Here is a 25482-nt window from a genome sequence, read left to right as displayed (position 1 = left end):
ACAACTTGCTAGGCTAAGGCAGGAATATTTTGAGTTTGAAGCCAGTCTGGCTACATAGCAAAACAATTAAAGATAAACTAAGTGAAGAAAGAAGACGATACCAAGTGCCTGAAGTCCAGAATTAGAGATGGTCATAAGGCCTATGCTAAAAGGGGCTTTCCTGAAGCCTGCCCAGCTTGAAGACACGGCCCTTTTGCATGGTCACAACTCACTAAGATCTTAAACCTCCATAAGATGGCCTTAAGTCCCAAGTACACTCAGTACCCAGGCTGGGAAGGTTTCTGTGCTCTTTGTAGTGATGGCAAATGCGCTCAGGGCTCTGCACAGACTTCACCTCCAACTTTGACAATTATTACCTGCTTTCACTGCCACAGCCCAAGTCTGACCAAAGTGACCTCCTGTGAGAAGCAAAGTCTCAAACCTCCTACCCTGTACTGCAATCCATCCCCTCTGTGAGCACCAGGGATGGAAAGTGAGTCTTGGGGGACTTTGGGCTTTTCCCTCACCTGTACCTTGAGGTAGATGTCTGTATGCCAAAAATGTGGATGACAGAAAACCTCTGTTTTAGGTTGTTATGCTGGAAGTGCACCACAGGGCCTGGCACATGGTAAATCCTTGCAATGAACTTCATTTCTAGCAAGACCCTGTGTAGGTTTTTGTTTGTTTGTTTGTTTGGTTTGTTTTTTAGTTTTTCAAGACATGGTTTCTCTCTGTAGACTAGGCTGGCCTTGAACTCATAGAGATCTACCTGCTTCTGCCTCCCAAGTGCTGTGATTAAAGGCGTGCACCATCACTGCCCAGTTGAGATTCTGATTTTAATGTAAAGCTTAAATAACAGGAGGTGAAGACAAAAGACTATGGGGGAAAAAGATTAAGAAAAGAGTGTAGGTTGCTGGGCAGTGTAGGGAACACCTTTAATCCCAGCACTTGGGAGGCAGAAGCAGGTGAATCTCTGTGAAGTTCAGCTGGAGCAAATGACTGTCTTGGGCAAATACAGGCTGCTCTTTTCTGGTTAAAAAAGGTTGAGCAAGAGTGGAAGTCTGGAATGAAGATTTCTTTCCTTTCAGTTGGCTTTGTCAAGGACAGGCATTGACAGCTTCATTAAGACCCTAATCCTTGAGGCTTACTGGGGATGCCAGAAATAAGCACAGCAGATGCTCACAGGTCACATCAGAACCAGGGCATTGTCATAAAAAAAAAAAAAAAAACTCCAGGAACATTTGGCAACTAAGATTGCTACAGCCTGTGATAGTTGCAAGAATGTGACTGCCGTTCTTTGCAGTTGGCTCCCTGTAGCTTGAGGAGGAAGGCAATCCCTCTGTGCCTGGGTGGCCTCTAACCTGTGTTAATCTACTGTCTCTCAAACACTGCTCTGAGCAGTCTTTCTTCACTCCTAGCAATGGGACTAGGAGCTCCCAAAAGAAGGCCAGCAGAGCACAGCTGCTCACCATCTGCATCACTGTGAGCTGAGAAAGACTTACCTAGTTTGATGTGGACCTTGTCCGTGGAGAGAACCACGGAAGGGTACTGGTCAGCTGTGGGTGGAGGAGCGAGCCCAGTGTTGGCTGGGGAGGCATCTCGGGGGTAGCAGGCAGCTTCAATGAGGTTCAGTTGGCCGGTGCGCTTCACTTTGTGGCCAAGCCCATAGACGAGAATACGCGCCCACGGGGCCTTGTACAGAGAGGAGCTGAGAGGAAGTAGGGGTTAAGACAGACTTGGCCAGGCCATGCACTGGGCATATGTCATCTCCACCACCTTTAGAAGGTCGTTTTCTATAAAGCCTAGTTCCCCACCGAAGGAGATACAGGAAGAACTGCAAGTTAGCTTTAAAGATAGTGTGCACTCGAGGGCAAGGATAGCTGGAGACATGTTCCTGGGGCAGTGCTGCTTTCTCTCCCCAGCGCTGACTTCTGGAGAAAGGACAACTTACTCTTTGCGGAATCCAGACTGACTTTCTTTGCAAGACACAACAACAAAAGCTGCTCCAGGGAAATTCACATCCATATTGACTTTGGACTCAGAAATTGGGAATTCTTCAGAGGGAAACTGCTCCGGTGCTGTCTGAAAAGAGACATGCAATAAGCAAGCATGGGAAAGACACAGGCAACACATTCCATCTCCTCATATCACAAGGAAGACAAATCATCCAGGACATGCTGAAATAGGTGCAAGTGGCTGATGGCCTCTGGAGGAGAAGACCACCAAAGGCAGAAGAGTCTTCAAAAGAATGGCTGCCCAGCAGCTCAAGGGACAGCACTATTCAGCAAGTCAATGAAACTCCTGTTTCAATGGTGTCCACAGTTGGGATCCATGAGCTCAAGCCTATACCTGCAGGAAAGCGCAGATCTGCTTTGTCAGTTCCAGAAGGCTGTCCTCGCCCTGGTGCAGGGTGCGGGTGATGGCCACGCTGAGCCACTCCCTCAGCGTCTGGGAGCTGCCCTGGTAGAAGAGGTCGGTGGCAGAGCAGCTCTGTGAGTGGATACAGTGCTGCAGAGACTGTGCCAGGAGGATGGAGCTGGAGCTGATGGTGCCATCTATGGATAGGGAAAGAAAGGGACATTGACAGAACTGCAGTCTTCAGTGCCTGTGAGAGCCTGCAAAACAGACAAATAAGCAATGACCTACCGGAAAGGATGGCACGGATGGGAAATGGTAGATGGAAAGTCCCGGACCATCAGGACAGTGTGAAGAAGTCAAGAGCTTGTGACCTTTAAACGTATGTTTTCTTTTTAGCAGTAACACAGTGCTTCAAATAACACCTTCAGTGAAAGCCCAAGCTTCTTGTTCTGTGTACATGTACATGTATGCTAACTGTATGCAGGTGTACATGAATGCATGGAGGCTGGAGGTTGACATTAGGTGTCTTCCTGAGTAGCTCTTTACCTTATTTTGTGAGATAGGGTTTTTCCCTGAAGCTAACCTGGCTAGCCTCTCCCTAACAGTGAGGTTACAGATGCACACCACTGTATCCAGATAGGATTTCTCTGTGTAGCCCTGGCTATCCTGAAATTTGCATTGTAGGGCAGGCTAACCTCAAACTCACAGAGATTCTCTTGCCTCTGCCTCCCACATATTAGGATTAAAGGTATGCACCCAGCTTGTGTCCAACTTTTTATATGGATGCTGGCAACCTGAATTTGGGTCCTTATGCTTATAGTAAGTATTTTATTGATGTCATTTCCCCTGCTAAGTTTCTTTCTTTCTTTCTTTTTTTTTTTTTTTTTTGGTTTTTCGAGACAGGGTTTCCTTGTAGTTTCTAGAGCCTGTCCTGGAACTAGCTCTTGTAGACCAGGCTGGCCTCGAACTCAGAGATCCGCCTGTCTCTGCCTCCCGAGTGCTGGGATTAAAGGCGTGCGCCACCACCACCCGGCCCTGCTAAATTTCTTAAAGACCAACATGGGGTGGCCCATCTAGCTGTTCTGGGCCAGCCTAGCTTCACTAAGGTGTTGAGGTGGCCAGTGTGATTACTCAGTTGTCATGGCAAAGCTCCTCATATGGTGTGTTCCTTGAAGAAGGCTGATAAATGCTGGTGCTTTTTTTTTTTTTCAGGCTAGAGGAGAGACGGTTTGTATATGCTGGCTGGGATCCTGTGGGCTGTCTAAAATGCCATGGGCTCACAGTGCCCTTGCAACAGAGTCTGTGGGTGGGGGTGTTGGCCTGTGCCTCCCTTACCACTCGCTCCTATCTTAAGTGCCCAGAAGAAAAAGGGAGGGTGAGGTGCTAGAGGCAGACAGAGGAGCCCCTCAGTCATGAGTAGACCAAGGAATGATTCCCTCACTTAGCACTGCCCAAATGGACACAAAGAACCCTTGCTGAAGTATTCCAAGCTTAGCTGATTCACATGAGCAGCTTAGGAGCAGGTCCCGCCATGGGAACCTATGTCTGTTTCCAGGGTCAAGCAGAACATCTGTGACAGCAGCTCCATGTTTAGTAAGCACAAGACAGATGACTAAAGGACTAGGGTGAAAGTGCACTCACAGTTGTCTAAGAGCAGACAGAATGCTGTCTCAGGTTCCCTGACCCCACCATGGAGAACTAGCATGCTAGGCAGCCTATGTGACCTGCCTCAACCTTGGGGCTCTTTTCCTCTGGCCAAGTCTTACCTGGGAGGGGAGGCGCAAGGAGCTGATTGGACAGGAGCTGCAGGTGTTCTAATGTAATGTCTCGGATGGCGGGGATGTGGAAGAGGCGAGTGAATAAGTGAGGTAGCTTGGGAGCGAAGATGTTGAGCAGGGCCATGCGACAGTACAGCCTAGCCAGTGCAGCCTCACACCGCAGCAGCTCTCTGAGGGACAAGAAAGGTGAGACATACTGACTGTTGAGCAGAGCTCAAGGGTGGAGTGGGGATAATGACAGACGATATTACATCTCAGGCTTCTCTTCTGGCCCGATCTTCTGTTTCAAGTAATTCACTTGAGTTTTAAATAAAAGCCACAATAGTTCGCTTTGTGATTTGTTTTTCCCCCCACACCCTTGAAGCAGGGCAGTGGTGGCACACACCTTTAATTCCAGCACCTGGGAGGCAGAGGCAGGCAGATCTCAGTGAGTTTGAGACCAGCCTGGTCTACAGAGTGAGTTCCAGGACAAGCTCCAAAGCTACACAGAGAAAACCTGTCACAAAAACAAAAGCAAAAATCAAAACAAACCAAACCAAAACAAAAAACACCCTTAAAAAGGAAATTAAAACGTACGTCCACACAAAAACTTGTAAACACAAATACATAGTAAGTGTTTCTAAGGGCCAAATAGTGGAAACAGTCTTAAAGTTTATTAATTTAGTGGTAAGTTCAAACAACTGAATGTGACTAGGTAAGATAAAGGGATAATATATCAATGTTTTGAAGGGAGACCTTCTGAAGAGGTTCATGGAAATTAGCATAATTAGAGTGAGATGGCCACACAGATGCCAGAGGCAGAACTGAGTCCAGTATGCAGAGAACAGAAAACCCAGCATGGCCTAAGGAGGGAAGATGCCTCCGAGGCTCATAGGGATGTAACGAGAGGCACAGTTTGGAGCCCTCTATATGGGAAGGTCTGGTTAGAGGCACAAGCATTGACTTCAACCTGACCCCAACCATTCTTTCCAGAGTGCTCGCACCAGCTGCCTGTGCAGAGAGACTAAAGAGGAGGGTTATTGGTCTAGATCAGTTTTCAATTCAGTTGTCTAAGAGCAGATGGCATGGCTATGTCAGGCCCCAACCATTGAAAACTAGCATGCTAGGCAGCCTGGCTCAACCTTGGGGCTCTTTTCCTCTGGCCAAATCTTACCCAACCATAAAATTATTTTTTGCTACTTCATAACTGCAATTTTGCTACTGTTATGAATTGTAATGGAAATATCGGATTACAGACCCCAAAGGGTCTAGAAGTCTGTGGACAGCTGTGGTGTGGAGGCTGAAAGGCCACAGCACAGGAAAGGTGATTGCTCATTTGATCTCCAGATTGACGGGACCAGAGACAGAAGGAAAGGTGATTGCTCATTTGATCTCCAGATTGACGGGACCAGAGACAGAAGGAAAGGTGATTGCTCATTTGATCTCCAGATTGACGGGACCAGAGACAGAAGGAAAGGTGATTGCTCATTTGATCTCCAGATTGAGGGGACCAGAGACAGAAGGAAGTTTGAGGTGAAATCTAACTCCACCCCACATGCCACATTCAGGTCAGCCAAACCCTTTCCTCGACTCCACCAAAATGGCCTCAGTCAGTCCAGCTCTCCTTTGGGTTCTGGAAGTCTGACAGCAGCTCATCCCAAGAGGCACTGCAGGTGATGAAGAGGAATCACACTGGCAGCAGCATGCAAACATTCCTGACTGTCACTAGGCCCTGCCCTCTGTGAGTGACAGTGAGGACTTCTGTTGAAGTGACAGCTGTTAGCAGGCCATTCTTCCTGCCCTGCTGTCTTGCTTCAGTGTCACAAACCATGGCCTGTTTGTTTTTTTATTTTTTTTTCCAGACAGTGCCTCATCATTTAACTGGCTGCCCTTTAACTCTCTATATAGACCAGGTTGGCTTGAACTCAGAGATCCATCTTCTTCTGCCTCCTGAGTGCTAGAATTAAAGGTATATGGCCTGTTTTGATCTAGTGACTAACTGAGCTTCAGACAACCCATGGAATAATGTAATATCCCAGTGGACAGCAAGGTGGAAGCTGAGTTTAGATGGAAGCCTGGAGTTGCCAAATACAGTCAAGACAGGCATGGTGGCTTGCCCCTATAATCTTAGCACTTGGGAGGCGAGGCAAGAGGACTGACAACATGAGTTTGAGACCAGCCAGAATGATATAGTTTTAAAAAACGAGAAGGCAGTTAGAGACATAATTAACTTAGGTCCAAATTGACACCCTAGAGAGAAATTGTTGCTGTTGCTATTTGGCTGCTTTTTGGCTAGGGTCTCAATGTATCAAGCTCAGGTGATCCTCCTGCCTCAGCTTCCCAGGTGTTGGAAGAACAGACATAGACAGCATGGGTTTGCCTAAGGAGGAACTAGGATGTTAAAGGACAGATGCCATGGAATACAGTCTGTAGAGACTTTTAGTAGAGAACTGCACTTGTTACACTGCCTTCCTCTCAATTACAGCAAGGATTTCTTTTCTTTCTTTTTCTCTTTTTATAAATGATTTATTTATTACATTGGTGTTTGACTACATGTGTGTCTGTATAAGAGGGTTGGATCCTCTGGAATTGGAGTTACAGACAGTTGTGAGTTGCCATATGGGTGCTGGGAATTGAACCCAGGGCCTCTGGAAGAAAACCAGAGTCCTTTAACTACTGAGCTACCTCTTCAGTCCCACAGCAGGAATTTCCATGATGAGAAGGAACAAGCCATAAAAATTTATTTATTTATTTATTTATTTACTTTTAATAAATGTAATCCTTGGCTGGCCTGGAATTCATTATGCAGACCAGACTGGCCTCCAAGCCACAGAGATTTTCTTGCCAGTGCTCTTAAGCTATGAGCCATCTCTCAAACCCCATAGGGGGGCATTATTTAACAGTGCATGGCAAAGAATGGTGACTGATTTATCATTAGATTTTCATCTGTAGAGGGCTGGCATGTCTCCACTGTAGCTCTATCCCTTTCAGAATCCTGCGCTGTACCGTGCACAGAGCCAGTGTTCAGTGTACGCTTGGTTAGCCAAGACAGAGACAGCTGACTGTTTTTACATGGATGAACTGGATGTCGTACCTGTTCCCTCCTGACTTCTTTCCTCTGCATGTCTTCATATTGCCTTTCTAGTTGGCTCCAGCCCCAAGTATACAATCGAGTGCATGTGACATAGGCCATGTGCTTTTAGACCCATCTTTTCTTCCCAATTCCTGCAAGTGTGCAACTGTTTTCCCTCCTTCCAACTCTTAGCTTTGAAGGAGAGCTTTGAAAAGCTTTCTAGACAGGTATAAATGGGACACATGGAAAAACACAGTAAATAGATCTCTATTCCCCAAAGAAAGAAAGGCTCAGTTTTACCTGTGAATTTGAAGGTTGGTATTGTCCAATGTGACCAGTCCATTAGTGGCGGTCCTTCGGTAGCCTGCAGGGGGCCGTTCCAACATATCGATGGGATACCAGTAGCGCACTAGCACCCCTTCACTCCGGAGGTACGTCTCCACCTGCACCAGTTCATTAACCTGCAGTGGAAAAGCAAATATCCAATCTGCTTTTCTGAGACTTTATTTTTTTTTTAAATATTTATTTATTTATTATGTATACAGCTAGCCAGAAGAGGGCACCAGACCTCATTACAGATGGTTGTGAATTGAACTCAGGACCTTTGGAAGACCAGGCAATGCTCTTAACCACTAAGACATCTCTCTAGCCCCTGAGACTTTATTTTTTAAGTTCATGCAAAGATATGTACATATGAAACCTTTAGATTTATAATTTGTATCTAGTTGCTATTTTATAAACAAAATTAATGAACCCAAAGAGAATTTACAAAACATATGCTTATTTAATTTTTCCCCAAAAAGTATTTAAGGCAGGGTCTCACTGTGTGACCTGGAACTCACAGAGATCCACCTGCCTCTGCTGCCTCCAGAGAGTTGGAATTACTAAAAGATTCAATTTTTATTATTTTTAATTACATTTATATCTGTGTATATTTATGTGTATGTATGCACACTGACGGCAGTTGACCATAGAAGACAGAATAAGGTATCAGTTTCCTGGAACTGGAGTTACAGACAACACACAGTTGTGAGTTGCCAAACCCAAGTCCCCTGCAGGAATAGCAAGTGCTTACCTATTGAGTTATTTCTTCAGTATTCTCCCCCAAATAAATTCTTTTTTTAAATTAGATTTATTTATTTATTATGTATACAACATTCTGCCTTGATGTATGCCCGTACGCCAGACGAGAGTGCCAGATCTCAGTACAGATGGCTGTGAGCCACCATGTGGTTGCTGGGAATTGAACTCAGGACCTCTGGAAGAGCAGCTAGTGCTCTTAACCACTGAGCCATCTCTCCAGCCCCCCAATAAATTCTTAATTATAAATTAACACATAATAGAAAACATTAAAAAAATTTTAAAAAATTAAATTAAATTAAAAAAATTAAAAAAAAATCCTTATGGGTAGGTGGGGCTGAAGAGATGGCTCAGGGGTTGAAAGAACTGACTGTTCTTCCAGAGGACCCTAGTTCAATTCCCAGCACCCACATGGCAGCTCAAGACTGTCTGTAACTCTAGTTTCAGGGAATCCAACACCCTCACACAGATATGCATGCAATCAAAACACCAATGCAAATAAAACAGAAATAAAATATTTTTAAAAAGCAATTGGGAAAAACAGGAAAAAACTTCAAATCAAATAAAAATTAGAAAGAACAAATTTTGTTAAAATAGCCCTTGTATTATTTTGTAATTTTTAAATTGCTTTTATTTTAAGTAAATCTTTAATAATCCCTAGGTAAAAATTATATTGATATTTGAATCCAGAATGTATATGTATCAGCTTACTTTCAATTTTCACAAATAAAATAAAGCTATCAGACAGATTCCCTGCTTTGAAAAAGTTATTAGCATAGGGGCTGGAAACAAGGCTCGGGCAGCTTTCAAACCTCTGGCCTCCTATATCCCTTCTCTTGTTCTCTCCTTAGCGCCTACCCCTTCAAATCCTTTTGAGCTTCAGGAGAGAACTTTGCAAAATGGAGGCAAGTACTGATGAGCACAAGACACTTGCTTGGCAGAGGGGAGATCGATACTGGAACAGTCCATGCAATGATGTGATCGGAACAATTTCTTTCTCTTCCACCATCTCCAGAATCAGAGGCCCAGCCTAAATTTTTAACTTCTGTCTGTGTAACAGTCCTGATGTTGTCCACAAGGATAATGGCCCATTTTGCTCCACACTGAAGAGATGTGAGGCAGTGACAGTTTAGCAGGGGCGCCCAGTGCAGCTTCATTCCCATAAGTATGAGATGTTCTCACTGAGTCCTTCCACACAGCTGCACTTCCATTTGGTTTCCTTTATTTCTTTATATGATTTATTTTATGCTTATTTATATATATTTATCTATGTGACTATATGCACATGTATGTTTGGGTGCCCACAGAGGCCAGAAGACCCTTCTGATCCATTGGAGTGAAGGTATCTGACATGGGTGCTGGGATCTGAACTCTGTTCCTAATGATAGAATGAGTGCCTTTAACCATTGAGTCATCTCTCTAGTCCAGTTTCTTTGTTTCTAACTTGAAATCTCAAAGCACAATCCCCTTTTCATGTGTCTGTGTGGAGCTGAGGACAGAACCCCAAGGGTCTTGCACATTTGCACACGTTAAGCATCCCTGCCTATAGTCCCTTTGAATGGTACGTGGCATATAAGCCTCTCGACACATACAGGACTGAATAACCAGAGTGGCTGTTCACTTACTGAATCAACATCTAGGACGACTCCATGAAGGCCAAAAGTTTTTAGCATCCCTCGGATAGCAAATTTTGGCAAGGCTGTTCCCACAGTACTGCTGGCTACATTGCTGCTATCTGGAGAGCGGGTTACAACTGTGAGACCTAGGAGGTAAAAGAAGTACCATGTCACCGGGGAAGGCTACACTTACTATAGGGACTATAATAGCTCTGCAGCATGTGACAGTAAAAAGGAACACACCTCAGCCTGTAAAGTAATTAGAAAATGATAAACTCTTCCAATTCTGAGTTAAGAAGACAAGTAAACCATTTAAAAATGGGCAGAGGACTTGGAAAAATACTTTCTCCAAAAGAAATAAAAAAGGTAACACTTGAAACGATGTTCATTATTACTGATCAATCACCAGGGAGATGTATGTCAGAGCCACAGTGAGACCTCTCATACTAACAGCAATGGCTGAGGTAAAAAGACAGATGGAACATAGAACACATTGCCACACATGTACAGAAACTGGAACACTCAGGCATAGCTAGCTGGTAAGCTGCTGGGAATGTAGGATGGTCTAGTTGCTTTATAAAGTATTTTGGCAGTTTCTCAAAAGGTTAAACATAAAGTTATCATATCACCCAACAATTCTACTCATGCTTATAGATTCCAATTTACTATAATACCTATGTATTTCTCCTAGAGAAATGAAGATATATGTCCATACAAGAATGTGTATACAAAAACAACTCTGAGATTCCATCTTATACCTGTAAGAATGGCCAAGATCAAAAACACTAATGACAACTTATGCTGAAGAGGATGTGGGGTAAAGGGAACACTTCTGCATTGCTGGTGGGAATGCAAGCTGGTACAACCCCTTTAGATGTCAGTGTGGCAATTAGGAAACAACCTTCCTCAAGACCCAGCAATACCACTTTTGGGTATATATCCAAAGGATGATCAAACGTGCCACAAGGACATGTGCTCAACTATGTTCACAGCAGCTTTGTTTGTCATAGCCAGAACCTGGAAAAAACCTAAATGCTCCTTGATGGAAGAATGGATAAAAAAAATTGTGGTACATTTAAATAACAGAGTACTACACAGCAGAAAAAAAAGACATCTTGAAATTTGCAGGCAAATGGATGGATCTAGAAAACATCATATTGAATGAGGTAACCCAGGCTCAGAAAGATAATTATCACATGTACTCACTCATAAGTGTACAATTCACAATCCCAGAGAACCTAGACAACAAAGAGGACCCTAAGAGAGACATACCTGGATCTAATCTACATGGGAAGTAGAAAAACAAGATCTCCTGAGTAAATTGGGAGCGTGGGGATCATGGGAGAGGGTTGAAGGGGAGGGGAGAGAAAGGGAGGAGAGAGGAGAAAAATGCAGAGCTCAATAAAATCAATTTTAAAAAAATAATGTATATACAAATGCTTATAGTATTCCTAATAGCCAAAAAGTAGGATCAATTCAATCGTACATCAACAATGAATGAAAGTAAATAAGAGTTATATCTATACAATGGAGTATTGCTTAACAAACAATAAAGAGAATGAAGTATGGATGAGTGTTGTGGAATATTTAACTGTGTAAAGGTGTGTTACATTTGTTTATGCTGCATTTGTTTAACTAGGCAAAGATGTGTTACATTTGTCTAAGCTGCATTTAATTATGTAAAGATGTGTTGCTGTTTCATCTTGTCTGCCTAAGGTGCCTGATTGGTCTAATGAAAAGATGAATGGCAAACAGCGAGGCAGTAGAGGGATAGTTGGGGCTGGTGAGCAGAGAAAATAAGAAGGAATCTAGGCTCAGGTAAAGAGAATGAGAGAGGTGAGAACAAGGGAGAAAGAAAGGGAGACAACTGGGGTCATCCAGCCAGCTGAGCCCCCAGCTAGCCAGACATGGAGTAAGACATACAGAAGCGGGGTGGTGGTGGTGGTGGTGGTGGTGGTGGTGGTGGTGGTGGTGGTAGATGGATGGGGAGTAAAAAGCCCCAAGGCAAAACATAAATAAAGAAACAGACTAAAACAAGAGTTAAGATAAGGTTGAATGTTAATAACTAATAATAAGTCTTCATGCCATGAATTGGGAGCTGGTTGGTGGCCCAAAAGAAAAAGCCTGTTACATTTAGTGCCCAAAATGGGGCCAACATTTCCACATAGGGCCTGAGACAGCTAGAAAAAAAGAACAGAAAAAAAAAAAAAGAAAAAAGCCAGCACACTAAGTAGAAATAGCAAGCTAAGTAAAAATGGCTTGCCCTGATACAGCCACCAACTTCCTAGAGGTGGGGTGGATGAATCCAGTTTCCAGTCAAGTTAGAGTCTGGCTCATACATCAGAGAATGCCATAAGTGTGCAGATGCAGGCACTGGTAGAGAAAGTTCAGAAAGAAAAAAACCTCTAAACAGGTTACAGTGCACTTAAAAATGTGTGTAGGCTTAAGAAAGAAAAGGCATAGACAGTCATAGAAAATATAGTCTAAAAATAATAAAATCTTTAAAGAAAAAAGTAATATAAAAGGAATAAGCCACATCAAGATGGTAAATACACAGGGAGTGTGGATCCTATATGGTGCCTTGTTGATTTTGAAATTTTTGATTGCTGATAAGCAAAGGACAGCTGCTGAGAGACATGGGATTGTAAGAGGGACTGCTGAATTAAACCTTCCTAAATACTTTAGGAATGCCTTAACTTTAAAATGGAAGTCAAAATATGTATTGAGTTGGGGAAGAGATTATGCTTTTTCCACAAGAAATGAAAGGCTGTGGATTCATGCAATGTGTTTTTTTGTTGTTGGTTTTTGTTTGTTTGTTTTTCAAGACAGGGTTTCTCTGTAGCTTTGGTGCCTGTCCTGGAACTAGCTTTTGTAGACCAGGCTGGCCTCAAACTCACTCTGCCTGCCTCTGCCTCCTGAGTGCTGGGATTAAAGGTGTGCATCACCACCGCCTGACAAGGATTCATGCAATGTTAATATAGATAATGTTTGATCAGGGAGACCTGAAAATCTTGGCTACAGATATAAAGAAATAAACTTAGAAAAACTACAAGGCAGGTAACATACCTACTCAAACATGAAAGAAAAAATTATCTTTGGCTGTCTGTGTACAACACACAGCCCACACTTGTGTTAATGCAGATATGTATGTTAGAAAGTTTGTGTGTTTTCAGAACAAGGGGACCAGACACCAGTGAAATGGGTGACCCAGGTGATCCAGACTCTCAAGAGTGACTTTGGCAGTTTCCTCAGAGTTCTGCATCCAGAACATCTTCAAGGCTGCTGGCTCACAGACTATTCTAGCCAAGACGTCAGATAAGTCTTGTGCTTTCCCACTGCACAGAGACTGTACAACAATGTACAGTCTAGCTTTATCAGGACTTGACCATTATCTCAATTTTTTCAGGATTCCTAAAGAAGCTGTTGCACACAGACAACAGGAAGCAGTCTGGAGAACACAATGTCCACATTCCAAGAAGTAGAGTGGGTGGTTTTTGGTCATTCGGTGGGTTTTAGATGTTTGTCATCATTTGGGGGGACATAGGATAAAAAGACAACTATTAACCTCAAAAGTTCTATATAGGTATGGACTTTGATATATTGATACAAATTTAAAGATATTTTTGTTATCCTGAATACATGCTTCTACTCTTGGCTGGGGTATTGTGCTTATGCAGTTCATTTAAAAGTGCAATATATAATTAAGAAATGAAGGTTAGTAGTTAGTCATCTATAATAATAAAACCGTAGTCATATTAGATATGTTTTCAAGGTTAGATATAGATGTTCTTCAAAAACTTCAGAGACCTACAGAATATGACATTTTAAATGTTTTGTTAACATAGGACTTTTCATTGACAGTGAGATGCATTTGCCCCTGACAGCATCAATTTACGTCAGAAAGGCTGATGAGCATTGAAGAACCTCCCTACAGAGCTTGCTTTCAATGTGGCAAAGTTAGCCATTTGGGCAACAAGCTGCTCTTGTCTTGACTGCTGACAGTATACCATTTAAACTGAACATGTAGGACACAAAGGAACGCAACTGTCAAACTTTGCCAAAACAAGGCAGGACAGTCCTTGAAATTCCTGCTTCATAGAAAAGTCTGCCAGATATTCTGGCAGGAAAGTGACTGCTGAACTTTGTCAAAATAAGGTGGGACAATTCTTCAATATTCCTTTAATATTCCATAGAAAAGTCTGCCATATATTCTAGGCCTGTAGGCCAAAGACGGATGTCCCAATGTTGTAGAGGAACCCTGGGTGACTGTCCAGACAGCCAGATGACTCTCATTTTGGACTCAGGTAATATTATATCCTTCTGGGGTCTTTAATAGAGTTGAAGACTAGATAGTTATAGTTACAGTTTTCCTTAACTATGATAGGTAATTTAGGCACAGAGCTTTGGACTCATCAAGATAGGACAGATAATATAATGATTTCTCTAAATTTGTCAAGTGCAAAGGGAGTGGATATTCTACATGCAATTTTTTCAAAGATTTATTTATTATGTATAGACAGTGTTCTGTCTGCACTCCAGAAGAGAGCACCAATTCCCAATCCAGATGGTTCTGAATCACAATGTGGTTGCTGGGAATTGAATTTAGGACCTCTGGAAGAGCAGTCAGTGCTCTCAACCACTCTCCAGCCTTACCTGTAATTCTTGATAACTGTTCTTACTGTATATAATCTTACTACGTTAAAGTTAAAACCTTTCTTTTTATTTAGTTAAAATGGGAAATATGAGCCTGGAAAGAGAAGTCCAACCTGAAAGATCACATGTTAAATGATTCCATTTGTAACAAATGTCCAGAATAGGTAAACCCACAGACAAGAAGCAGAGACACAGTTCAAAGTCTAGGGAGAGGGAAGGATGGGCAGATGGAGAGTACAAAATTTCTCTGGGGATATGAATATTCTAAAGAATTAGATAGAGGAAATAGTTTGGTGGATCCCATGGAACTGGAATTCTTGGTGGTTGTGAGCTACCATGTGGATGCTGGGAGCCAAACTCAAGTCCTCTATAAGAACAGCCAGCACCCTTAACTGCTGAGTCACTTCTCCAGCCCCAGCTATCATGTATTAAGTTAAAAAAAGTAAAATTAAAATTCTTTGTGTGTTTTTCTGTTGTTTCTTCAAAATGCGTAACAGATTATTTTTGTGAAAAGCATATTTAAATTCTAAAAGCTCTATAAACCATGGTCATATAGTTTTGGTGTTTTATGTGTTTTGTTGTTTGTTTGTTTGTTTTTGAGACAGGGTTTCACATAACCTAGGATGTTCTCAAGCTGTAGCCAACGCTGACCTTGAACAATCTCATTAACTCCAAGAGAGTGCCACCATGGCCAGCTAAACTTGTGGCTTATTAATTTAGAGTCCATGCCTGTGCCAGGAAACCTACCTGAAGCCCCACTTCCTTCCTTTACTCTCAGCCCTGCTACAGCTGCTTATGCCTAGTGACGTTTGGGCACATGGGGGAGACTACCAGAGGCCACATGACTTTTTGTGACCTCCCAGGACACTTGAAGGCTTCACATGAGAATCTGGAGGTCAAGTGACTCAGAGAAAGATCACTCTAGGCAACCAACAGCTGCTCCTTTCAGAGAAACTGCCACACACAGAGCAAGGAGGAAGCAAAAGCAAAACCTTTTCGAACTTTGTCAATTGTGAACTTGTTTGCTTCATCTTTAATGTCCTCAATGGTGGGAAGATAAAGGTCTCTTGGGATGCCGCCGTTCTCCTCATAGAGAAATTCAACTGTCTGCCGGGCGATATCCACCATGCCTGCAAACATAGCACACCGAGTAACTCCTCAGGAAACATAATCTTCAGACCAACAGGGCACTTACTCGTGCCTGGAACGAAACAATGGAGAATGTTTCCGTGCCCATGCTGGGAGGACAGTTTGTACTCAGTTTAAATACTAAAGATATCACTTCTAGGAGCATTAGATCTATCTTGCCAAGTGTGCCAAGGAGTGAGAGCACCCGAGTTAGCACTGCTGATGTGCAAGAATTGAGAGCACCTGAGTTAGCACTGCCAGTATGCATCAGCAGAGCAGGAAGAGCTGGAGCCCCAGGCCAGGATGGTTATCAAGGCATACAACTATGCTGTATTTAACTCAGGCTAACTGAAGAACAAATGGGGCAAACAAGGAGGAGGAGAACATAAGAGCAGTGTTTGCTTCTGACTTTGCACGCTGTTTAGAAGGCCGAGAGGGCACTAAGAATCTTCTACTCACTACTGAGATGTGCTGTGGGATTTTTGTTTGTTTTGAGAGGATCTCACTATGTGGCCCAGGATGGTCTTGAACTTGTCACTTTGTATCACAGGACTGCACCACTATATTAAGCTGCTTTGTTTTTCCTTTCCATGGAAGAGGATATGATTATACTTATTAGCGAAAATGGCATTATCATATTAATTATATTAATAAGCCAAGTAAAGAGATGTTCAAACAGTAACAAAACAAAAGGCACTGTGGGGAGTTCAGCAAGGTGTTTCCTTTTGCTGTAGCTCTTTCAGACCCACAATCCTTAGCCACCGCAGACAAGACAATATGGGTTGACAGGAGACTGTTTTTAAACAGCCCAGCTATCATACAGCTACAAGTCTTCCAGTCACTGGCTTTTCTATAATGAAAAGGGGTAGCAATGTGAGCATACTCTAAAGGAAGGTGCAATTACAGAAGGACACCATGGAAAGCAGCAGTCACCAGGGTGGACAAGAAGCTGGGCTCAGCATTACAAGATTACAGAACAGTAATCTTTGTATCTTTTTCAAGAGGAATAGTACAGAGGAGGAAAATCTACTGTTTAAAGAACAAGTCACGGGACACAGGAAAATTCCATGTTAAACCTTCCAGGTCTTGTGTGGCCCATTAGCCTTCCCCATAGTACTGGGTGACAGCAGCTGTCCTCTTGGTGCTGGAGCTATCCCCCAACCTCCTTCTCACCTTTGTCACCGCTCTGTTGGAGGGGAAACAACACCACCACCATTATTGCTGCTATGACACTGAGGACTGTATTGAGAACACTACTATACACCAGGATGTACTCTTAGGAACATTCATTGATTTCACACATGCTCATGAGGTAGAGACTCCATTCAAGATGGGGAAGCCCAAGCTCCATCAGCTGATAAACAGCCCATCTATGTTTACAGATGTGAACACTCTTCACCAGGCCACATAGCCTCCCAGGACAACTATTCTAGCTCCACAAGTCACACTGACAAGGAAGATGAAGTATAGCAATGAGGGCAAAGGACCCTGAGTTCACTGACATACATGGGGTAAGATACCATCAAGCCAGATATGCCATCTGAGGAGCACTTCTCCTCAACTCTATCTCCCTCATCCCTCAAGCCTCTGAGTGACTCTTCAGGTAACAGAACACAGCAGACCTAGTTGTAAAGCACCCTTGATCTGGTCCAGACCCGACTTTCGCTCAGCTTCATTGCGGAAGCGTCTTCGGATGGTAGGAAAAACCTTGGTCTCCCATGCTTTCACCAACAGGGCGTAATGGTCCTCCTGCGGGGAGAGGAAGCCCGTGACCTGAGGAAGAGCTTCATGCCGGCACCTGTAGGACCTGCCCTGCTCAAGCCTGGCCTAAACACAAACATTTAGATACCCCGCCCCCAAGAAGGCCTCATCCTCCACCACAGCAAGCCCCACCCCCAGCAAGCCCTTCCTCCTCAGCAAGTGCCTCTTTCCCTTCAAACCCACCAAAGGGTTCTCAGTATAGTCTAGAATACCTGCTGAGCTACCAACAAGGTACTTCACCCTTCAACAGGTAGAACTCTCTAGGGCAGCCCAGCCTAGTAGACATGGCTGCTCATGGGTGGTTCAGAGTAATGCATTTGCCAAGGTAACACAAGGACACAGCTGAAAACTAACATCATAGTTTTATTCCCAAGAGTCCTGTCCTATAAGAGCTGTGGGCTCTTACCTGTGGGATGTCATCATCATCATCATCATCACTTTCATCATCTGCAATGGGAGGTGGATGGGGGTCTGGGCCAGAGGTGATGAAATTCTCATAGCTGAGTTCGACTTTATAATGGCAGGAGGTATCACTGTCATATTCTGTAACAAAACACAGTTAGACCCTTTCCCTTTCTTTACCTTCTATCTTCTTTCACAGGTCTAGGGATGGGATCTTATCTAGTCTACATATGGCTTCTACCACTAAGATACATGCCTAGCTTCTGTCAATGTATGTATGTATGTATGTATGTATGTATGTATGCATCTATCTATCTATCTATCTATCTATCTATCTATCTATCTATCTATCTATCTAAATCAATCAATCTATCTAAATCAATCAATCAATCTATCTATCTATCTATCTATCTATCTATCTATCTATCTATCTATCTATCTAAATGTTGAAATAAGGTCATGCCAAGTTGCTCAGGCTGGCCTTGAACATACTCTATAGCACACACAGGCCTTGAATTTATTATCCTCCTGCTTAAGCCTCCTGAACACCTAGGTATATAAGCCTGAATCACCTGACCAGGCTTAATATGATTTTTAAAAAATGATCAGGAAACACTGCAGCACACAGTTTTCTATCTATGTCCTTAATTCTACCGATTTATTATTGATGATCTCAGTTTAAAGATATTTTTAAAAAACGAGTAACACTATCAAGTGAAGTAAGTGATTTCACACAAATGTCAGGGTTCTTAGCTTCCTACACATACTTCCTATACCTACACTTTTTTTAAAAATATTTATTTATTTATTATGAATACAATATTCTGTCTGCGTGTATGCCTGCTGGCCAGAAGAGGGCACCAGATCCCATTACAGATGGTTGTGAGCCACCATGTGGTTGCTGGGAATTGAACTCAGGACCTTTGGAAGAGCAGGCAATGCTCTTAACCTCTGAGCCATCTCTCCAGCCCCTATACCTACACTTTTATGTAGTGGGAACACTCCCAGTTTGAAACCTTCTCCTGTGTCTTTTTTAAGGAAAACCTCTCACTGCACTTCAGATGTCCACCCTAAGTGGACTTGTGAAATTCACAGCACTCCTGATAGCACCAGCAGCAGGGCTAAAAGATGATGTGACTTACGTTGCTGGGCTGTGGCCACTGCAGCAATTCGGCATGGTGGCCCATGAGTGCCTGGGTCTGATGCAATACTGGTGCCAGCATCGTTGTCACTGTCAGATGCCATGGCAAATGGCAGAGCCTCAAAGTTAGCACTGATCTCCTCTGCCAGATCAGTGCACAGGTCCGCAGCATTACGATGGGCCTGTCCTTCAGCATATGCAAATGGATGGGAGCCAAAATTGGCTCGAGTTTTTGTGTTCTAGAAAAAGCAAATAAAAGATTTAGAATTATTTAGATTTTCTTTCTTTCTTTCTTTTTAAACAACAACGTGCACTTCAGTGAAAATTAAGCCTAAAGAATGGCCCAGAAGTGGGAAGCAGGAGAAATAGGAAAGGAGCAGGCATGTGTGTGCTATGCCTGGAGTGCTGCAAAATCCACCACACACACTCAGGTTCCTTGCCATTCACTGTTTCTAAGGCTCTTACCCTCTCCTGGTTACCAGTATTTTACTACATAGCCCAGGCTCACCTCAAACTTTCAATAATCATCTTCTTTCAAAATTTATTTTATGCACACAAGAATTTTGCCTACATGTATGTCTCTGTATCTCATGTGTGTCTGGTATCCGAAGATGCTAGAAGAGAGCGTTGGGTCTCTCAGAACTGCAGTTATAGGTGGCTGAGCATCTCCAGCTCCAACAATCTTCTTAACTCATCTCTCAAGAGCAGGATCACAAGTGTGCACACCACACCTGGCCAATGGCTCTGTACCCAGCACTACTCACATGTTGCTCATCTCTCTTTGTCTGTAACACTCCTCCCATTAACTTTCCAAGACTAGCTAATGTCCAGGCCTGGCTTAACCATCATGTCTTCAGAGGGCAGGGATATGCTTGATACTCAGAGACTAGTTCCCACTCTAAGTACTTATTAGTTTGTGATTATATACATATGTTTCTGTGGTTATCTGATTAATTTCCAATTCCTCCAATTGATTATAGTGTGAGAGAGACAGACAGCATCAACACTTTGTTCTCTGCTCAATTCAAAACATGATGTAGTTGCTCACACACAGACGCTGGGTATATATTTATTGAATGAATGAAAGCAAGAGACAGGGTGAGACAGGAAGACCAGGGAAGCAGTTCATCTTGAACATGGTTTCTGCTGCTGCCTAGCTGCTGAGTACATGAGGATGGGTATCTGACTACGGACTGGGAAGTGGACACACATTAGGGGTTGCAGCATGGCATCAGTAATAATGTCCCATAGAACAGCAGGTGTTCCTGGGTGCTCCTTCAAGGTCAACAGAATCTCTTGGGGAGGGAGGGAGGCAGGGAGCGAGGGAGATGGAGAGAGAGGGAGAGAGAGAGGGGGAGGGGGGGAGGGGAGAGAGAGAGAGAGAGAGAGAGAGAGAGAGAGAGAGAGAGAGAGAGAGAGAGAGAGAGAGAGAGAGAGAGAGAGAGAGAGAGAGAGAGAGAGAGAGCGCTCTGGGGGAAGAGGAGTATTGAACTTTTGAGTCTTTACCAGAGGACAACTGTCCAGATTTCTGCCATACTACATGACTTAGAAGGTCATTATAACAAGCTTTTTTTCAGAGACATTTCACTGCCATTTCTTTCCTTGTTAAGGAAGGATGGCTAAGAGGCGGTCACAGCAGATTCGTACTAAATTCTGGACACAGCATCATTTGAACTAACACTGCAGGGTCCACCAGGGGAAAGGAAGCACTTGTCCAGGCTTGCCATGTCCTATCACTGTGCAAAGGATGGCTAGACAAAAGCTTTTCTCATGTCCCTTCTGGTCAGGAAGACATTTCCTTAAAGAATTTATTCTTCTTTCCGATCATTGTGACTTGCCTTTTTCTGAATGTGCACCACAGGCCACATTCCCCCAGAGACATCTTCCAGATATGGTGTGAGCCGCTGCCCGCAGTATGTGAAGTACACCCGGCCTTTGGCTGGCTGCCCTGGAGGAGGCGGGGTCCCCTCGGTCCTTTCCCAACCAATTCCTGCCACATCACCTACAGCAGAGAGCAGGAAGGGCACACATTTTCCCATTTTACTATCAAGTGAACTACTAATTTTCAAGCACGTGACTGAAGGACTAAGTTATAAGACAGTGGCTCTAAGGGTAACGGCTTCAGACTGTGAGAGCTGTGGTATAACTAGCAGACAACAAGGGCAGGTGTTTGGTTGTCACTCAGAGACAAATGGCCTATTTCCAACTGCCAAGATTATTATAACTTTAACCCATATAGCTCTAAGGCTGGTCCCCACAGAAGCATGCAGAGTCAGAAGGCCCCACTGCACTCACCAGGAGAGAGTGTGACATCTAGGCGGACACTCTTCCACTGTAGCAGACTGGAGCCATTATAGTGTACAGCTCGGCCATTGCTGGGAGGAGAACAAGGGGTCAAAGCTGAGACTCACTAGCCATATGGAGGGACAGAGAGAAGAAAGGAGGGAAAGAAGGGGCAGGCAAGGAGGAAACCCCATAGTTGTAAGCAATGGCTTTCCTAAACACAGATATCCAACTGGCACTATCTACATATGGCTTAGGGATATTATACTGTGCCTTTAGTATTACAAGAGCCTAGCAAATCCCAAGCCTGCATCAGAGCACCATGGTATATGGGTTCAAATATGTTTGGGAAATGAAGAAAAACAAGTATCTTGTTGCAGAATAACTAGGAAGGAATGGTATTGAGGAACCATAAACAACCAAAGAGGAAAACAACACTTTGCTGTCCCCACTTCCTCAGACACACAACCACACTTTGGCTCCCTGAATATCCATAAACACCTATAGGAAGTCACTTTCCCGAGAATACTGACCCACTTGTAAGACAAGGTTTCACTATGAAGCCCTGGCTGGCCTAGAACTCATTATATAGACCAGGTTGCCCTCAAACTCACATAGATTTGCTGGGATTAAAAGCAAGACCAACCATGTCCAGCAGCATTTTTTCTCTTTAGCTGTAGCAGGAACAGTCACTTACTTATGGAAAAGGCAAGTGCCGACTGGATTGGTCCATGCCCCATCACGTTTCTCAGCTTCTGTAGCAAAGCCAAATGAGACGATTGGTCCAGTGTCATCATCAGTATCTCCATAGGAAACAATCTCAATCTCCCAGTAAAAAGATGGGGCCTAAAGAGACACCAGAAGAGGGTGAGACTCAGAAGGCAACAATAGACAAGGGCATACCACCTACCTCTTCTTACCAGTCTGAAGTATGGGAAGAGGCAGGGTTGCCATGAGCCTCTCACCTGAACTGGCAGTGGGGAGGTGGCATAGATAAATGTGCCCCGGGGAAGACCTCCACCAGCGCTGGGGTCAGCCAGGAAGGTGACAGAGGTGAGGTGAGATGAGAACATGCAGGCACGAACTGGAGGGAATACTCGAGAAGGGCTCCAGGTGATCTCTTTGGGCTGCAGGAGGAAGAATTTCACTCAACAAAGCAGGCAAATCTCCTTACTCTCTCTCTCTCAGAGAAGAAAATCATTTTTATCTGTTATGATTAAAATATTGTTTCTCTGCTCTTTCTGTTTTAATTTTTTGTTATATGGCTGGGAAGGGAATCCAAAGTTTTATACCTGCTAGGCAAGGATTCCCATTCAACTACACCATCCCTGTACACCCCTAAATATAAATTATATTAAAAATGTATCTTTGAGGGGCTGGAGAGATGGCTCAGAGGTTAAGAGCATTGCCTGCTCTTCCAAAGGTCCTGAGTTCAATTCCCAGCAACCACATGGAGGCTCACAACCATCTGTAATGGGGTCTGGTACCTTCTTCTGGCCTGCAGGTATACACACAGACAGAATATTGTATACATAATAAATAAATAAATATTAAAAAATATATCTTTGAGCTACAGAGATAGTTTAGAGGTTAACCACATTGGCTGCTCTTGCAGAGGATCTGAATTTACTTCCCAGCACTCAATTCTAGGGGTCTGATGCCCCTCTTCTGGTCTCCTCAGGTACTGTGGTGTATACACAGGTAGGCAAAACAACCACACACAAATAAGTCTTTAGAAGAGGAAAGCCTTATTTCTATTTTATTTTATTAAATCTAGCTTTTCCCTCAACATAAACTTAATTTTTTATTTTGTTTATACACACACACACACACACACACACACACACACACACAGGGTTTCTCTATGTTGTCCTTGCTGTCCTGGACCTTGCTCTGTAGACCAGGCTGGCCTTGATCACTTTCCCTGTGTCTAGTCCTACTGAAATTACTCTCCTGAATCCTATCTGCTTATCTTCATACTCAGCTTTCCATTTCTCCTTCTTGTGCTTGTAATGATATATTTTTTTTGGTTTTCCCCTTAAATGACATTTTTCTCTCATCATGCTCATCCTCACATTGTTCAATGTACACATAAGACAATCTTAGTTCAGTGCATAAAGAGAAGCTGTATTCCAAGGACACTGCTCAGATGGGTAACAGTGTGTGTGTAGGTCAGTTGCTTGTCTCCTCATGTTTCTAATTCTTCACTCAAGTGCCAGGCTTCCCTATAAGACACAGCTCCTCCCACCCACCAATTTCAACACATCCTACACAAACAACTGTAGCCATGAGAGGACAAGGCTGCAATCGCAGGCCTGCATATAGCAGCCCAAGGAGAAGTGTGTACAGCATATGGATGGTGGACACTGCTGTTGATGGCCAGTACAGAAAGGAACTCACCAGGGAAAAGCCAGATGAGAACACACCACACCTCACTGTTTTCACCATGGTAACTGAAGATGCTGAGATGCCAAGTGATGTTTGTGCATGCTTTTATTAAATGCAGCAATTTACTTACATAATACAAAATCTGTCCCTCTCAAGTTAAAAGTCTGTGTCTTTTGGTATGTTTGTGTAGCCATGTAGTCATTACCATTTTCTGGTCTAGAGCATTTGTTTTCTAACTGTAAGCAATCCCACACTCATCAGAAGTCAAGCCCTAGTCTTTCACTTGCTTCTCTCCTCCCCAAGCCCCTGTTGACATCAATCTGCTGCTTCATCTTTTCTGTGTACCCAAACAGAATCAGGAAATCTATGGTACTGTGTAGGTGGCCTTAATGCAGTTATGCCATAGTTTGTTGCTTGAATATTATATTTTACTAACTCATTCAACATTTGATGGGCATTTCAGGTCATTTTCACTTTTGACCATTGTGAATAAAGCTGCTACAAACATAAAAAAATGCAGCAAATTTTCATATTTGCTATTTTTATGTTTTAATTACTATCAGTCATGTTCTAATACAGTGGTTCTCAACCTTCCTAATGCTGAAACCTTTTAATACAGTTCTTTGTGTTGTAGTTACTGCAAATCATAAAATTATTTTCATTGCTACTTTGTATCTATAATTTTGCTACTGTTATGAATCGTAATGTAAATATTTTTAGAGATAGAGGGTCACGACTTACAGGTTAAGAACTGCTCTAATACAAAGCACATAACTTTTTAGTTTTGTGGGTTTATTTATTTTGCATACATGCAATGTAGATGCACTGGGTGTCTCCTTCAGTTTATTTTTTGAGATAGGATCTTTCACTCATTTGGTTAGACTGGCTGGCCAGGAAACCCCAGAGGTACTTCTGTTTCTGGTACCCCGGTACGGAGATTACAGGTGCATGTCTCCATGTCTGGCTTTTACAAGAGTGCTGGGAAACCAAACTCAGGTCTTCAAGTTTGCACAGCAAGTACTTTACCATCTCGCCAGTTCCGTAATTTTTTAACAAGTTTTCTTTGTTATTCATAATTCAAATAAATTAATAAATTCTGTTCCCTAGTATAATGCTCCAACATTCAGAATGTCAGTTCAGTAATCTTTGACATCCAAAGGTGACAGTACAGCTGCAAAAAGACTCGACAGGCTCATTTTAGGCAAGAGTTCCTCCTCTATGCTATACTCTCAGTCCCACATGCTCATTCTAATGCCGCACTCTACTGCCTGTCCTTCTTTAATGACAGAGTCACAGTCTGAAAGGAGGCATTTAGGTCTTACCTGTCTCCGATCAGCCTGCAGTGGAGGTGGAGGGGGTCGAGCACAGTCCCGGTAGAGCATCCTAAGCCGTTCACACTGCACCTCAACAACTGCAAGCCTCTCTCCTGTGGAGGGACACAGAAAATGAAACCTGCGAAACAGCTCCAAGAGTAGCACTGAAACAGCAATATTCACCTACAAAGACCATCTGCATCCTTACAAAAGAGAAAATGCCCTGCGCCATTTGTCTCCTCACAAAGTTCAGCAGCAAGGCACACTGGGTGCAGGCCTGGCCCTGGAGTAGAGCAGCCTAGATTTGGAGCATCAGCAAGGATAAGGTACCCATGTCTTTCAACTGCAACCCAGGAGAGTGAGGGCACCCACGCCTACAGGGTGGCTTTTAGGCAAGCCTCAGACATTGGATAAACACTCAGCAAATGACAACTATGATTCTTATCATCTGAAAAATGGAGCCCACCTCTTTATTTTATGTTTTTAAAATAGGGCCTTTGTATATAGCTAAGGTTGACCTAAAACTGTTTAGCTCTAATTGACCTGGAAG

At 43.3% G+C, this 25482-nt stretch overlaps 1 protein-coding gene across 9 annotated transcripts in view; it reads right to left on the bottom strand.

Annotated features, from left to right (window-relative positions):
* Hectd4 (HECT domain E3 ubiquitin protein ligase 4) overlaps positions 1 to 25482 on the bottom strand; it is a 188671-nt gene that overhangs the window by 30267 nt on the left and 132922 nt on the right. For all 9 annotated transcript variants that reach the window (XM_038345151.2, XM_038345152.2, XM_038345153.2 and 6 more), the window contains exons 45-59: positions 24942 to 25045; positions 22197 to 22358; positions 21929 to 22077; positions 21244 to 21323; positions 20787 to 20950; positions 18950 to 19187; positions 17812 to 17948; positions 17267 to 17393; positions 15509 to 15646; positions 9873 to 10009; positions 7468 to 7628; positions 4104 to 4285; positions 2329 to 2534; positions 1931 to 2061; positions 1482 to 1687 (exon numbers count right to left, since the gene is read on the bottom strand). In XM_038345151.2, the coding sequence (XP_038201079.1) occupies positions 1482 to 1687; positions 1931 to 2061; positions 2329 to 2534; positions 4104 to 4285; positions 7468 to 7628; positions 9873 to 10009; positions 15509 to 15646; positions 17267 to 17393; positions 17812 to 17948; positions 18950 to 19187; positions 20787 to 20950; positions 21244 to 21323; positions 21929 to 22077; positions 22197 to 22358; positions 24942 to 25045 (2322 nt within the window). The remainder of the gene's footprint in view (positions 1 to 1481; positions 1688 to 1930; positions 2062 to 2328; positions 2535 to 4103; positions 4286 to 7467; positions 7629 to 9872; positions 10010 to 15508; positions 15647 to 17266; positions 17394 to 17811; positions 17949 to 18949; positions 19188 to 20786; positions 20951 to 21243; positions 21324 to 21928; positions 22078 to 22196; positions 22359 to 24941; positions 25046 to 25482) is intronic.

The sequence above is a fragment of the Arvicola amphibius genome, chromosome 10 (genome assembly GCF_903992535.2).
Source record: "Arvicola amphibius chromosome 10, mArvAmp1.2, whole genome shotgun sequence".
In the NCBI taxonomy this organism is placed as follows: Eukaryota; Metazoa; Chordata; class Mammalia; order Rodentia; family Cricetidae; genus Arvicola; species Arvicola amphibius.
Note: the sequence above shows the minus strand (reverse complement) of the source record. Positions and strands in the feature narration are given on the sequence as shown.